The sequence below is a fragment of the Moschus berezovskii genome, chromosome 12 (genome assembly GCF_049115385.1).
Source record: "Moschus berezovskii isolate FMDL1 chromosome 12, NW_MosBer_1.0, whole genome shotgun sequence".
NCBI lineage: Eukaryota > Metazoa > Chordata > Mammalia > Artiodactyla > Moschidae > Moschus > Moschus berezovskii.
In genome coordinates, this window is record NC_142471.1 from 40,165,648 (window position 1) to 40,181,122 (window position 15,475).

General features: G+C 41.5%; 1 protein-coding gene across 3 annotated transcripts in view; it reads left to right on the forward strand.

The window, feature by feature from the left end:
* Positions 1 to 15,475, forward strand: part of CCSER2 (coiled-coil serine rich protein 2) — a 179,554-nt gene that overhangs the window by 69,445 nt on the left and 94,634 nt on the right. For all 3 annotated transcript variants that reach the window (XM_088842069.1, XM_055425313.2, XM_055425314.2), the window contains one exon: positions 1,497 to 1,587. In XM_088842069.1, the coding sequence (XP_088698195.1) occupies positions 1,497 to 1,587 (91 nt within the window). The remainder of the gene's footprint in view (positions 1 to 1,496; positions 1,588 to 15,475) is intronic.

Genomic DNA, 15,475 nt, shown 5'->3' on the forward strand with positions numbered 1-15,475 from the left:
CACGTGCTTTTATTATTAGGGTCCATTGCTGGAGTGCTTTGAAGGTTCCAGGGCTATGGCTGGTTGGTCAGTTCAAACTAGAAAATGCAGGGTTTTCATAAGCTCTGTGGTGGCTTATTTAAGGTTGTATAAGGGGCAGTACCTGGGAGACAGGGGAGACCGTTGCTCAGAAGGGCTGCTGGAGAAGCCCTGTTAGGAACTTATATTTGCTTGTGACTCTGGCTGTTATCTGGGGATGAGCTTGGGGGAGGGGCCACTTTCAGTCGAAGACCCTTACAGGCTTCTTGGCCACACAAAAATGGATGCCATGGCAGCAATGTCATGGAGTAGTTTAGCTAAACTCAACTAAGATAGGGATTGTCTTTTACCCAGGCTTGTGCCTTATGTATATTGGTTTTTATATGTGTTGAATTTTTGAAGATGTGTCTTGTGGTTGCCTCATGGAGGAGGGATCAACTCCCCTCCACCCAAGTTTGTTTTGGTGTGAGGAAAGATGGTGCTGCACATGTAGCAAGAGAATGTGGAAAGACTTCCTCACACAGTGAGATTTCCTGATAACACAGGGCGGGCACCCGGACTAGTCCAGATTGGCTTGAGTGAAGAGGGAAGAGGCGGGTGGTTGTGGTTATTATTGTGGTTAGTGGATGGGCTGAACTGAGGATTCCCATGTGGAGGCTAGATATGCGTGCTTTGAACTTCCCTGCTCTTGCTATAAGAGATTGACTTTTTTCAGTGTCAAGTTTTGCTTATTATAAAAGCAGTATGTACTTATTATGAAATAAAAAATAGTGTAAAAAGTCACAATCAAAAAGAATACAAAGAGCATAATCACATGTTGTCTCATGTAGTAGAAAATAACAACAATTCTTTGGTATATCACCATTTGGACATTTAAATGTGTTTTTCAGCATTAAAGATGAAGTCATATTGTACAGATGTAATTGCTTCCCCCCACCATTTTACAGAACCTCTTTCCATGTGTCTGGATAAATTTCTGAAACATAGAACTCCGGGAGTTGGTGATGGACAGGGAGGCCTGGTGTGCTATGATTCATGGGGTCACAAAGAGTCGGACACGACTGATCGACTGAACTGAACTGAACTGAACTGAATGTGATTTTTGGTGTATTAGTTTCCTCATCTATAATATGGAGATTATTTTAGTCACAAAATCAAAGTGAAGACTAAAGTTAATTAATACCTATAAAGTGCTTAGAACAATATCCTATAGGTAATGAACACTGTGTAAGTTTTTAAAATGCAAATGAAAACCAACTGGTGGGGAAGAAGACGAGGGAAAGGATGTTAAAATAGCTTAACCAAGCAAACCAGGTGAATTTATTTATTTATGTTTTTTCATTTAAAGATTGTATCTTTAAAATATTTTTTTAACCACACAAACATTGAGTAAAATCGAATTCTCATATATTAATGTTCAGAAATAATGATTATACTGAGCTAGGTTATAGCATTATTTTTTTTGCTTTTGTTGCCAGGATATTCTGAATAATCTTGAATCATGTGACCTTGAGGATGATGACCTTATGCTTGATGTGGATCTGCCTGAGGATACACCTCTTGAAAATGGTGAGTGGGGATAATAATGAACCTCCAGAGCTACTTGACAATACCCAGTTTGGCATTTATTATCTACAGACTTCCTAATCCCTATGGAAGTAGCCTTTTCAGACTGAGAATCAGTCTTAAGTGACATTAAATAGGTTCATTTGCACACTTGTTTAAATGTTTAAGACCTGACTTTGTAGGTCTTAGGTATATACTCTATGTGATCCAATAAAATTGTGTACCTGTATCATAAAGTAACTGGTAGACAGTGTTTGTCCTTTTATTCCCTTTGTGCCTACTTACTTCTTCCTTTTGTCTCATTTGGATTTTAAGGAGAAATATATTTAGAGAAAAAGAGATATCTTTTGTCTTATGAAACAGTGGTAAAGACCATTAAGTTAATAAATATTTTTAAAAAATCAAGATGGTGACCTGAATGAATCGTTCTGTTCTTTTTCCTACCAAATTCAGTGTGTCTTTGGATCCCAGTAACTTCTGAAGTGGGGCTTTAGATAATCCATGTAAAAGACGGGCCTGGATGCTCTTGTCTCCACTGACATAGCATTTGTAGGATTTTCTGTCTTGAAGACTGGTTAGTCCAGAGACAAGCCTAGGAAGCCCCTGGGGCAAAGATTGAAATGGTATCCTCCTGGTAAGAAGAATCTCAGAGAGCTCTGTGGCTTCCTTGTCAGTCAGCACTTGCCAGGTTTCTTTGACTTTCTGGGGCAGGGGTGAACTAAAAAGGGTAGTAAAGTCCTTTTTATACCCAATGCTAGAAGAATACAAGGGTATTTTTCAGAGAGGCTGGTTGGTTGTTCTAGTGCTTCACTGAGGTTCTAGGACCCTGCTTGCTGCTCACCTTTGTCATATTCAGTTCAGTTCAGTTCAGTCGCTCAGTCGTGTCTAACTCTCTGCGACCCAATGAATCACAGCACGCCAGGCCTCCCTGTCCATCACCAACTCCCGGAGTTCACTCAAACTCATGTCCACAGAGTCGGTGATGCCATCCAGCCATCTCATTCTCTGTCGTCCCCTTCTCCTCCCACCCCCAATCTTTCCCAGCATCAGAGTCTTTTCCAGTGAGTCAACTTGTCGCATGAGGTGGCCAGAGTATTGGAGTTTCAGCTTTAGCATCAGTCCTTCAATGAACACCCAGGATTGATCTCCTTTAGAATGGACTGGTTGGATCTCCTTGCAGTACAAGGGCCTGTCAAGAGTCTTCTCCAACACCACAATTCAAAAGCATCAATTCTTCGGCGATCAGCTTTCTTCACAGTCCAACTCTCACATCCATACATGACCATGGGAAAAACCATAGCCTTGACTAGAAGGACCTTGGTTGGCAAAGTAATGTCTCTGCTTTTCAATATGCTATCTAGGTTGTTCATAACTTTCCTTCCAAGGAGTAAGCGTCTTTTAATTTCCTGGCTGCAATCAGCATCTGCAGTGATTTTGCAGCCCCCCAAAATAGTATGACACTGTTTCCCCTGTTTCCCCATCTATTTGACATGAAGTGATGGGACCAGATGCCATGATCTTAGTTTTCTGAATGTTGAGCTTCAAGCCAAGTTTTTCACTCTCCTCTTTCACTTTCATCAAGAGGCTCTTTAGTTCCTCTTCACTTTCTGCCATAAGGGTGGTGTCATCTGCATATCTGAGGTTACTGATATTTCTCCCGGCAGTCTTGATTCCAGCTTGTGCTTCTTCCAGCCCAGTGTTCCTCATGATGTACTCTGCATATAAGTTAAATAATCAGGGTGACAATATAGTCAGGCTTATTTTTTCTCCCTTACTTCCAGGATGCTGCATAATAATCACTCTCAGAATCTTAGTGGCTTTCAAAATAAACACTAATTTTTTGTTTTCTTGAATCTGCGGATTAGCTGGGACAATTCAGGCTGTGGGACTGAGTTTAGCTCTACTCATTGCTTCTTCATTTTGAAACCAGGACTCCTTGGAGCTGGTCATGCTCATGGCAGATAGCAAGCAGAAGGACAACAGGGAGAGCACAAATATGCATATAATATCTCTTAAAACTAATCACTTAGAACCAGTACACTGTTACTTCTACCCATATTCTGTTGGCTAAACAAGTTACAAGGCCAAGCCTAACACCTGTGGGACTGAGAAGTGTACTCTGCTCATTTGTGAATCTCTGGTGGAGGACATTGGATATGTAAGTCTATTGAAGGACAGTGTGGAGCTGAGAACAGTATCTATTCTTCCACATGGACAGAGACTGTTGCATCTTCTTATGGTTCTGCTGTCACTTGGGATACTCCAGCAGTCAGTGCTGAGTTCTAGTCAACTGAGAAAGAAAGGTCACAGCCAATACCCAGGAAGAGGAACAGGGAAAACAGCAGAATGGGATTAGAGTGACCCAAAGAGATAATAACAAGGGCATTTAGATTCCACTGCAGCACAGTGCTTTCTGGAGCTTATAAAAGATTTCCCAATAGAACAATAGATGACAGAAAGCATAGCCACTTTTGAAATCTAAATTAGTGTCCCGGAAGATCAAGTGGAGAAAATACTGTAGAATACAGAGGAAAAGCATAAACCATTAACAATTATAGGAGAAAAGATAATGAGACTTTGTGATCTAGAAGATTTAATGTGAAGATCTTAGGGCTGGTATTGAGGGTGGCTCAGGTGGTAAAGAATCCTCCTGGAATGTGGGAGACCCCAGTTCTATTCCTGGGTTGGAAGATTCCCTGGAGAAGGGATATGTTAACCACTCCAGTATTCTTGGGCTTTCTGAGTGGTTCAGACTAAAGAATATTCCTGGACTGCGGGAGACCTGGCTTCGATCCCTGGGTTGCGAAGATCTCCTGGAGGAGGGCATGGCAGCCCACTCCAGTATTCTTGCCTGGAGAATCCCCATGGACAGAGGAGCCTGGTGGGCTTCAGTCCATGGGGTCACAAAGATTTGGACATGACTCAGCAACTAGGCACACACACAAACACACACACAGAGTGAGAAATGAAGGATTTACCTCCATGAAATAAATTGCATCCTTGATAGTGGATTTTACTTTGACAGAGCTATAGCAACTTCTCTCTGGAAACCTGAGCTAAATCAGGAAGCAGAGAGATGGTGTTGATCTTAGAGCCTGCCTCGTCTTTCAGTTCAGTTGAGTTCAGTCCTTCAGTCATGTCTGACTTTTTGCGACCCTAGAGAATTCAGCACGCCAGGTCTCCCTGTCCATCACCGACTCCCAGAGACTACTCAGGCTCATGTACATTGAATCGGTGATGGCATCCAACCACCTCATCCTCTGTTGTCCCTTCTCCTCCCACCTTCAATCTTTCCCAGCATCAGGGTCTTTTCAAATGAGTCAGTTCTTCGCATCAGGTGGCCAAAGTATTGGAGCTTCAGCTTCAACGTCAGTCCTTCCAATGAATACTCAGGACTGATCTCCTTTAGGATGGACTGGTAGGATCTCCTTGGAGTCCAAGGGACTTTCAAGAGTCTTCTCCAACACCACATATCAAAAGCATCAATTCTTCGGTGCTCAGCTTTCTTTTTTTTTTATATATTATTTTCTTTATTCATTTCTCTGTTGTTGGACATTTGTGTTGCTTCCATATCATGACTATTATAATAGCACTGCTATGAACATTGAGGAGCATGTGTCTTTTCAAATTAGTATTTTCATTTTTTTCTGAATATATATACTTAGGATTGGAGTTGCTGAATCATATGGTAGGTGTACTTTTAGTTTTTGAGGAAACTCTATAGTGTTTTCACAGTGGCTGTACCAATTTACATTCCCACAAATGCTCCCTTTTCTCCACATCCTCACCAACATTGTTATTTGTAGACTTTTTTTTTTTTAATTTATTTTATTGGAGGCAAATTACCTTACATTAATATATTGGTTGGTTTTGCTATACATTGACATGAATCCGCCCCGGGTGTACATGTGTTCTCCTTCCCGAACCCCCCTCAAACCTCCCTCCTCCCCATATCCTCCCTCCATGTCATCCCCGTGCACCAGCCCCAAGCATCCTGTATCATGCGTCGAACCTGGACTGGTCACATATGATAATATACATGCTACAATGCCATTCTCCCCAATCATCCCACCTTCACCCTCTCCCACAGAGTCCCAAAGACTGTTCTATATGCCTATGTCTCTTTTGCAGTCTCGTATACAGGGTTCAGGTTACCATCTTTCTAAATTCCATATATATGCGTTAGTATACTGTATTGATGTTTTTCTTTCTGACTTACTTCACTCTGTATAATTCGCTCCAATTTCATCCACCTCATTAAAACTGATTCAAATGCATTCTTTTTGATGGCTGAAAAATACTCCATTGTGTATATGTACCAAAGCTTTCTTATCCATTCATCTGCAGATGGACATGTAGGTTGCTTCCATGCCCTGGCTATTATAAACAGTGCTGCAATAAACATTGGAGTACATGTGTCTCTTTCCATTCTGGTTTCCTCGGTGTGTATGCCCAGGAGGGCGATTGCTGGATCATATGGCAGTTCTATTTCCATTTTTTGAGGAATCTCCACACTGTTCTCCATAGTGGCTGTACTAGTTTGCATTCCCACCAACAGTGTAAGAGGGTTCCCTTTTCTCCACACCCTCTCCAGCATTTATTGCATGTAGACTTTTGGATAGCAGCCATTCTGACTGGTGTGAAATGGTATCTCATTGTGATTTTGATTTGCATTTCTCTGATTATGAGGGATGTTGAGCGTTTTTTCATGTGTTTGTTAGCCATCTTTATGTCTTCTTTGGAGAAATGTCTGTTTAGTTCTTTGGCCCATTTTTTGATTGGGTCACTTAGTTTTCTGGAATTGAGCTGCAGGAGCTGCTTGTATATTTTGGAGATTAATCCTTTATCAGTTGCTTCATTTGCTATTATTTTCTCCCATTCTGCAGGCTGTCTTTTCATCTTGCTTAGAGTTTCTTTTGCTGTGCAGAAGCTTTTGATTTTAATTAGGTCCCATTTGTTTATTTTTGCTTTTATTTCCAATATTCTGGGAGGTGGGTCTTGGAGGATCCTGCTGTGATTTATGTCAGAGAGTGTTTTGCCTGCGTTCTCCTCTAGGAGTTTTATAGTATCTGGTCTTACATTTAGCTCTCTAATCCATTTTGAGTTTATTTTGGTGTATGGTGTTAGGAAGTGTTGTAATTTCATTCTTTTACAAGTGGCTGACCAGTTTTCCCAGCACCACTTGTTAAAGAGACTGTCTTTTGTCCATTTTATATTCTTGCCTCCTTTGTCGAAGATAAGGTGTCCATAGGTGCGTGGGTTTATCTCTGGACTTTCTATTTTGTTCCATTGATCTATATTTCTGTCTTTATGCCAGTACCATACTGTCTTGATGACTGTGGCTTTGTAGTAGAGCCTGAAGTCTGGCAGGTTAATTCCTCCAGTTCTATTTTTCTTCTTCAAGATTGCTTTGGCTATTCGAGGTTTTTTGTATTTCCATACAAATTGTGAGATTATTTGTTCTAGTTCTGTGAAAATATCATTGGTAGCTTGATAGGGATTGCATTGAATGTATAAGTTACTTTGGGTAGTATACTCATTTTCACAATATTTATTCTTCCAATCCATGAACACGGTATATTTCTCCATCTATTAGTGTCCTCTTTGATTACTTTCAGTAGTGTTTTATAGTTTTCTATGTACAAGTCTTTTGTTTCCTTAGGTAGATATATTCCTAAGTATTTAATTCTTTTCGTTGCAACAGTGAATGGAATAGTTTCCTTAATTTCTCTTTCTATTTTCTCATTATTAGTGTATAGGAATGCAAGGGATTTCTGTGTGTTGATTTTCTATCCTGCAACTTTACTGTATTCATTGATTAGCTCTAGTAGTTTTCTGGTAGAGTCTTTAGGGTTTTCTGTGTAGAGGATCATGTCATCAGCGAACAGTGAAAGTTTTACTTCTTCTTTTCCAATTTGTATTCCTTTTATGTCTTTTTCTGCTCTGATTGCTGTGGCCAAAACTTCCAGAACTATGTTGAATAGTAGTGATGAGAGTGGGCACCCTTGTCTTGTTCCTGACTTTAGGGGAAATGCTTTCAGTTTTTCACCATTAGGATAATGTTTGCTGTGGGTTTGTCATATATAGCTTTTATTATGTTGAGATATGTCCCTTCTATTCCCACTTTCTGGAGAGTTTTTATCATAAATGGATGTTGTATTTTGTCAAAGGCTTTCTCTGCATCTATTGAGATAATCATATGATTTTTATTTTTCAGTTTGTTAATGTGGTGTATTACGTTGATGGATTTGCGGATATTGAAGAATCCTTGCATTCCTGGGATAAAGCCCACTTGGTCATGATGTATGATCTTCTTAATATGTTGTTGGATTCTGATTGCTAGAATTTTGTTAAGGATTTTTGCATCTATGTTCATCAGTGATATTGGCCTGTAGTTTTCTTTTTTTGTGGGATCTTTACCAGGTTTTGGGATTAGGGTGATAGTGGCCTCATAGAATGAGTTTGGAAGTTTTCCTTCCTCAGCAATTTTCTGAAAGAGTTTGAGTAGAATAGGTGTTAGCTCTTCACTAAATTTTTGGTAGAATTCAGCTGTGAAGCCGTCAGGGCCTGGGCTTTTGTTTGCTGGAAGCTTTCCGATTACTTCCTCTATTTCCGTGCTTGTGATGGGTCTGTTCAGATTTTCTATTTCTTCCTGGTTCAGTTTTGGCAAGGTGTACTTTTCTAGGAATTTGTCCATTTCTTCCAAGTTACTCATTTTATTGCCATATAATTGCTGATAGTATTCTCTAATAATCCTTTGTATTTCTGTGTTGTCGGTTGTGATCTCTCCATTTTCATTTCTAATTTTATTGATTTGGTTCTTCTCCCTTTCTTTCTTGATGAGTCTGGATAGTGGTTTGTCAATTTTATTTACCTTCTCAAAGAACCAGCTTTTGGCTTTGTTGATTTTTGCTATGGTCTCTTTTGTTTCTTTTGCATTTATCTCTGCCCTAATTTTTACGATTTCTTTCCTTCTACTAACCCTGGGGTTCTCCATTTCTTCCTTTTCTAGTTTCTTTAGATGTAGAGTTAGGTTATTTATTTGACTTTTTTCTTGTTTCTTGAGGTGTGCCTGTATTGCTATGAACTTCCCCCTTAGCACTGCTTTTACAGTGTCCCAGAGGTTTTGGGTTGTTGTGTTTTCATTTTCATTCATTTCTATGCATATTTTGATTTCTCTTTTGATTTCTTCTATGATTTGTTCATTATTCAGAAGTGTGTTGTTCAGCCTCCATATGTTGGCATTTTTAATGGTTTTTCTCCCATAATTGAGATCTAATTTTACTGCATTGTGGTCAGAAAAGATGCTTGGAATGATTTCAATTTTTTTGAATTTACCAAGGCTGGATTTATGGCCCAGGATGTGATCTATCCTGGAAAAGGTTCCGTGTGCGCTTGAGAAAAAGGTGAAATTCATTGTTTTGGGGTGAAATGTCCTATAGATATCTATTAGGTCTAACTGGTCTATTGTATCATTTAAAGTTTGTGTTTCCTTGTTAATTTTCTGTTTAGTTGATCTATCCGTAGATGTAAGTGGGGTATTAAAGTCTCCCACTATTATTGTGTTATTGTTAATTTCCCCTTTCATATTTGTTAGTAATTGTCTTACATATTGTGGTGCTCCTATGTTGGGTGCATAAATATTTATAATTGTTATATCTTCTTCTTGGATTGATCCTTTGATCATTATGTAGTTTCCTTCTTTGTCTCTTTTCACAGCCTTTGTTTTAAAATCAATTTTATCTGATATGAGTATTGCTGCTCCTGCTTTCTTTTGGTCTCTATTTGCGTGGAATATCTTTTTCCAGCCCTTCAGTTTCAGTCTGTATGTGTCCCTCGATTTGAGGTGGGTCTCTTGTAGACAACATATATGGGGGTCTTGTTTTTGTATCCATTCAGCCAGCCTTTGTCTTTTGGTTGGGGCATTCAACCCATTTACGTTTAAGGTGATTATTGATAAGTATGATCCCATTGCCATTTTCATTATTGTTTTGGGTTCAAGTTTATATAGCCTTTCTGTGTTTCCAGTCTAGAGAAGATCCTTTAGTATTTGTTGGAGAGCTGGTTTGGTGATGCTGAATTCTCTCAGCTTTTGCTTGTCTGTAAAGCTTTTGATTTCTCCTTCATATTTGAATGAGATCCTTGCTGGGTACAGTAATCTGAGCTGTAGGTTATTTTCTTTCATCACTTTAAGTATGTCTTGCCATTCCCTCCTGGCCTGTAGAGTTTCTGCTGAAAGATTAGCTGTTATCCTTATGGGGATCCCCTTGTGTGTTATTTGTTGTTTTTCCCTTGCTGCTTTTAATATTTTTTCTTTATGTTTGATTTTTGTTAATTTGATTAATATGTGCCTTGGGGTATTTCGCCTTGGGTTTATCCTGTTAGGGACTCTCTGTGTTTCTTGGACTTGGGTGATTATTTCCTTCCCCATTTTAGGGAAATTTTCAACTATTATCTCCTCAAGTATTCTCTCATGGTCTTTCTTTTTGTCTTCTTCTTCTGGGACTCCTATGATTCGAATGTTGGGGCATTTAATATTGTCCCATATGTCTCTAATATTGTCCTCATTTTTTAAAATTCTTTTTTCTTTTTCCGACTCTGTTTCATTTATTTCTACAATTCTATCTTCTAGCTCGCTTATCCTGTCTTCTGCCTCCGTTATTCTACTGTTTGTTCCCTCGAGAGTGTTTCTGATCTCATCTATTGTATTATTCATTGTATATTGACTCTTTTTTATTTCCTCTAATTCCTTATTGAACATTTCTTCCATATTCTCAATCCTTTTCTCCAGTTTATTTATCTGTAACTCCTTTCCAGATTTTGAATCATTTTCACAATTAAAATTCGAAATTCTTTATCGGGTAGGTTCCCTATATCTTCCTCTTTTGTTTGTGTTGGTGGGCATTTACCCTGTTCCTTTACTTGTTGGGAATTTCTCTGTCTCTTCATCTTGCTTATATTACTGTGTTCGGGGTGGCCTTTCCGTCTTCTGACAGTCTGTGGAGTTCTCTTTATTATGTAGTTACCTCGTTGTGTGTGGGGTTGGATGGGTGACTTGTCAAGGTTCCCTGGTTAGGGAACCGTGAGTAGATGTTCTGGTGGGTGGAGCTGGATTTCTTCTCTCTGGAGTGCAATGAAGTGTCCAGTAATGAGTTTGAGATGACCGTGGGTTTGGGGTGGCTTTGGACAGCCTGTATATTGAAGCTCAGTGCTATTCTCCTGTGTTGCTGGATAGCTTGGGTAGTATGTCTTTCACTGAAACTTGTTGACCCTTGGGTGGTGCCTGGTTTCAGTGTATGTATGGAGGCCTTTGATGAGTACCTATCAATTAATGTTCTCTGGAACCGGAGATCTCTGGTGTTCTCAGGAATTGGCCTTAAGCCTCTGCCTCTGGTTTTCAATCTTATTCTTGCAGGAGGCTCAAGGCTTCTCCCTTTTCTGTTTTCTGGTCTCCTCAGTGTCTAATTCCCATCCTGACACCAGGATGCGGTGGTGGACACTTTTTTTTTTTTTTCCCCGGCTCTCCTATTCAGTCCTGCTGTAGGGAGGGAGGAACAGCTAACAAATATCCCTGGCGTCTGTGGGGAGTGCTTGCAGTGTCTCGGCTACACTGGGAATGCTCCCACTCGAGGCGTGTGTGCTTTCCCTGTTTATGCTGCTTAGGCTTTAGTTTGCTCTGGTGCAAGCTGTCCGCGGGTGTCGCTGGGTTGCATGCACTTCCCAGGTCTGAGCGGCTCAGGTTCAGGTCCTCGGGTACTCGACAAAGGCGCAGACTTGGCTGGGCCTGCGTTTTGTGCCTTCCCCGGTCCTAGCCGCTCAGGTGACCAGGCGTTTGGCGAGCGCGGTCGCTGCGACTTATCGCCTTCCCGGTCCCTGCCGCTTGGTTTTCTGGGGGTACAACCGGTGCAGTTTCTCAGGCGGATATCGACCGTCCCGAACCCAAGAGGTCCTGGCCAGCAAGGAAGCCTGCCTGCAGATTGGCATGGGAAGCCTCTCTGGAGCCGCGGCTGCCCCCGCCCCAGTGCTGGCTCCCCTCCCCGCCCACTTCGGCGGGGGCTGGGGGAAGGGCGGCTCGCTCTGCTCAGCGCCCGGTTCTGTGGGCGGGGCTGGCTTGGGGCTTTTTCACGGGCTTTTTCCAGCCCTCTCGCCCTTCAGCTGCAACCTCTGCTCTGGTATCCCAAGTTCGAGGCCTCAGTCTGCCCTGGGGCGCCCAAGCCCGGTTCTCCCTCTAAGCACAGCCGCCAGTTCTCCCTCCAAGCGCACAGCCGTTCTCCCTCTTGGCTCTCCCTCCAAGTGCTGCTGCCGGCGCCTCCCTGCCCCCCCCCTCCCCCCCGGCTAGTGAGGGGTGCGGGCGTCTGTGCCACTTCTCCGCTGAGAGTTTCCTCTGGGCACTTAGTCTGTGAGTTTTAATTATTTATGTCTTTTGTCTCCCAGTTATGCGGCCCTCTGAGGTTCCACTCGCCAGTGTTTCCAGGTGTTTGGAAACTTCTCTCTCTTTTTTTTTTAAGCCTCACTTCCCGGGAGGGAGCTCCGTCCCTCCCTCTTTTGTCTCTCTTTTTTTCTTTTTATCTATTTCCTACCTCCTTTCGACGACTGTGGGCTGCTTTTCTGAGTGCCTGATGTCCTCTGCCGGTATTCAGAAGTTTTTTTGTGGGATTTACTCAGCGTTCAAATGTTCTTTTGTTGATTTTGTTGGGGGGAAAGTGGCCGCCCTGTCCTATTCCTCTGCCATCTTCCCATCGACTCTCAGCTTTCTTTATAGTCTAGCTCTCACATCCATACATGACTACTGGAAAAACCATAGCCTTCTAGATGGGTCCTTGTTGGCAAAGTAAGTCTCTGCTTTTTAATATGCTGTCTAGGTTGGTCATAACTTTTTTCCAGGGAGCAAGCATCTTTTAATTTCATGGCTGCAGTCACCATCTGCAGTGATTTTGGAGCCCCCCACAATAAAGTCAGCCACAGTTTCCACTGTTTCCCCATCTGTTTGACATGAAGTGATGAGACCAGATGCCATGATCATAGTTTTCTGAATGTTGAGCATTAAGGCCAACTGTTTCAGTCTCCTCTTCAAGAGGCTCTTTAGTTCTTCGCTTTCTGCCATAAGAGTGGTGTCATCTGCATATCTGAGGTTATTGATATTTATCCCAGCAATCTTGATTCCAGCTTGTCCTTCATCCAACCCAGCGTTTCACATGATGAACACTGCATTTAAGTTAAAAAAAACAGGTGACAATATACAGCCTTGACGTACTCCTTTTTCTATTTGGAACCAGTCTCTTGTTCCACGTCCAGTTCAAACTGTTGCTTCTTGACCTGCATACAGATTTCTCAGGAGGCAGGTCAGGTGGTCTGGTATTCTCATCTCTCTTTTAAGAATTTTCCACAGTTTGTGATGATCCACACAGTCAAAGGCTTTGGCATAGTCAATAAAGCAGAAGTAGATGTTTTTCTGGAACTCTCTTGCTTTTTCGATGCTCCAGCAGATGTTGGCAATTTGATCTCTGGTTCCTCTGCCCTTTCTAAAACCAGCTTGAATATCTGGAAGTTCACAGTTCATGTATTGTTGAAGCCTGGCTTGGAGAATTTTGAGTGTTACTCTGCTAGCGTGTGAGATGAGTGCAATTGTGTAGTAGTTTGAGAATTCTTTGGCATTGCTTTTCTTGGGATTGAAAACTGACCTTTTATAGTCCTGTGGCTACTGCTGAGTTTTCCAAATTGGCTGGCATATTGAGTGCCGCACCTTCACAGCATCATCTTTTAGGATTTGAAGTAGCTCAACTGGAATTTCATCATCTTCACTAGCTTTCTTCGTAGTGATGCTTCCTAAGGCCCACTTGACTTTGCATTTCAGGATGTGGCTCTAGGTGAGTGACCACACCATCGTGATTATCTGGGTCATGAAGATCTTTTTTGTATAGTTCTGTGTATTCTTGCTGCTGCTGCTGCTGAGTCGCTTCAGTCGTGTCTGACTCTGTGCGACCCCATAGACGGCAGCCCACCAGGCTCCCCTGTCCTTGGGATTCTCCAGGCAAGAACACTGGAGTGGGTCTTCTTAATATCTTTTGCTTCTGTTAGGTCTATACCATTTTTGTTTTTATTGAGCCCGTCTTTACATGAAATGTTCCCTTGGTATGTCTGATTTTCTTGGCGCGATCTCTAGTCTTTCCCATTCTATTGTTTTCTTCTAATTCTTTGCAGTGATCGCTGAGGAAGACTTTCTTATCTCTCCTTGCTATTCTTTTGAACTCTTCATTCAAATGCGTATATCTTTCCTTTTCTCCCTTGCTTTTCGCGTCTCTTCTATTCATAGCTGTTTGTAAGGCCTCCTTAGACAGCCATTTTGCTTTTTTGGATTTCTTTTTCTTGGGTGTGTTCTTGATCCCTGTCTCCTGTACAGTGTCACGAACCTCTGTCCATAGTTCATCAGGCACTCTATCAGATCTAGTACCTTAAATCTTTTTCTCACTTCTACTGTATAACCTTAAGGGATTTGATTTAGGTCACACCTGAATGGTCTAGTGATTTTCCCTACTTTCTTCAATTTAAGTCTGAATTTGGCAGTAAGGAGTTCATGATCTGAGAAACAGTCAGCTCCCGGTCTTGTTTTTGCTGACTGTATAAAACTTCTCCACGTTTGGCTACAAAGAATATAATCAGTCTGATGTCAGTGTTGACTGTCTGGTGATGTCCATGTGTAGAGTCTTCTCTTGTGTTGTTTGCTATGACCAGTGTGTTCTTTTAGCAAAACTGTTAGCCTTTGCCCTGCTTCTTTTTGTACTCCAAGGCCAATTTTGCCTGTTACTCCAGGTGTTTCTTGACTTCCTACTTTTGCATTCCATTGCCTCATTTTTAGAGCAGAGCACAAAGGTATCCCTATAAGTAGAATCAGAAGGTGGTTTAAAGTTTTTGAGGTTTTGTTTATGAAGTCACTCAGTCTTTCTGACTATTTGCCATCCCTTGAACTGTAGGCTCCTCCGTCCATGTGATTTTCCAGGCAAGAATACTGGAGTGGGTTGCCATTCCCTTCTCCAGGGGATCTTCCCGACCCAGGGATCGAACCCGGGTCTCCCACATTGCAGCAGACGCTTTTACCGCCTGAGCCACCAGGGAAGTCTTTCATAGGTTTTGTTTGGGGACCTATGAAAAATTGGAGGGAAATCCTGAGGTATAACATCTCTCATATTACATCTCCTCATTTTCCGAGGAGAAGGCATACAAGTATTGATTATTTTGAGCTAACTGAACACTAAAGGAAACAGAACCTGGGTCTTAAACAGGTAGCTTTAAGAAGCATCAAAGATAAAACAGTATTTAGGTTTTGTATTACTGGGAAGGAGGGAATGACTTTTCTCTTTATAGCTCTGAATTCCTGAATGAGTATACCCAGTGCCTCTGAGGTTTTCTGTTTGGAAGATAGGAATGTTACAAGGATTAGTACAAAATTTAAGGAGTCTTCTAATATATTTTGATTGTGGGTTTTACTTTCCTTGAGCTTCTGGTTTTTGAAGCTCTTGTGCAAAATTGAGTAGAGTTTGGGATGGATCACTCTGGATTTGATGGGTTCACCCCCACCAATTCTGCCAATATCAGTGGTATTTTTGTCAGTAAGACTGGCACCTTGTTGAGATCTTCAGTTTGGATTTGATTTGGACACAATTTTATGTGACTTCATGATGAAAAGGGGAGTCTTCTTGGATTTCAAGGAAGAGGCCACGAGGAGACTATTTCTCTGGCAGTTGTATTTCTGTACATATTCAGGTAGCATATGTGGTAGCACAGACAAGGAAGAAAGATTTGTGGTCAGATGTTTCTTGGACAGTTTTGGGCTAGAATTTGGGAACTGTCTGAGTTACTGGAGTTGGCTACACTGGGTGGTTTAGTGACACTG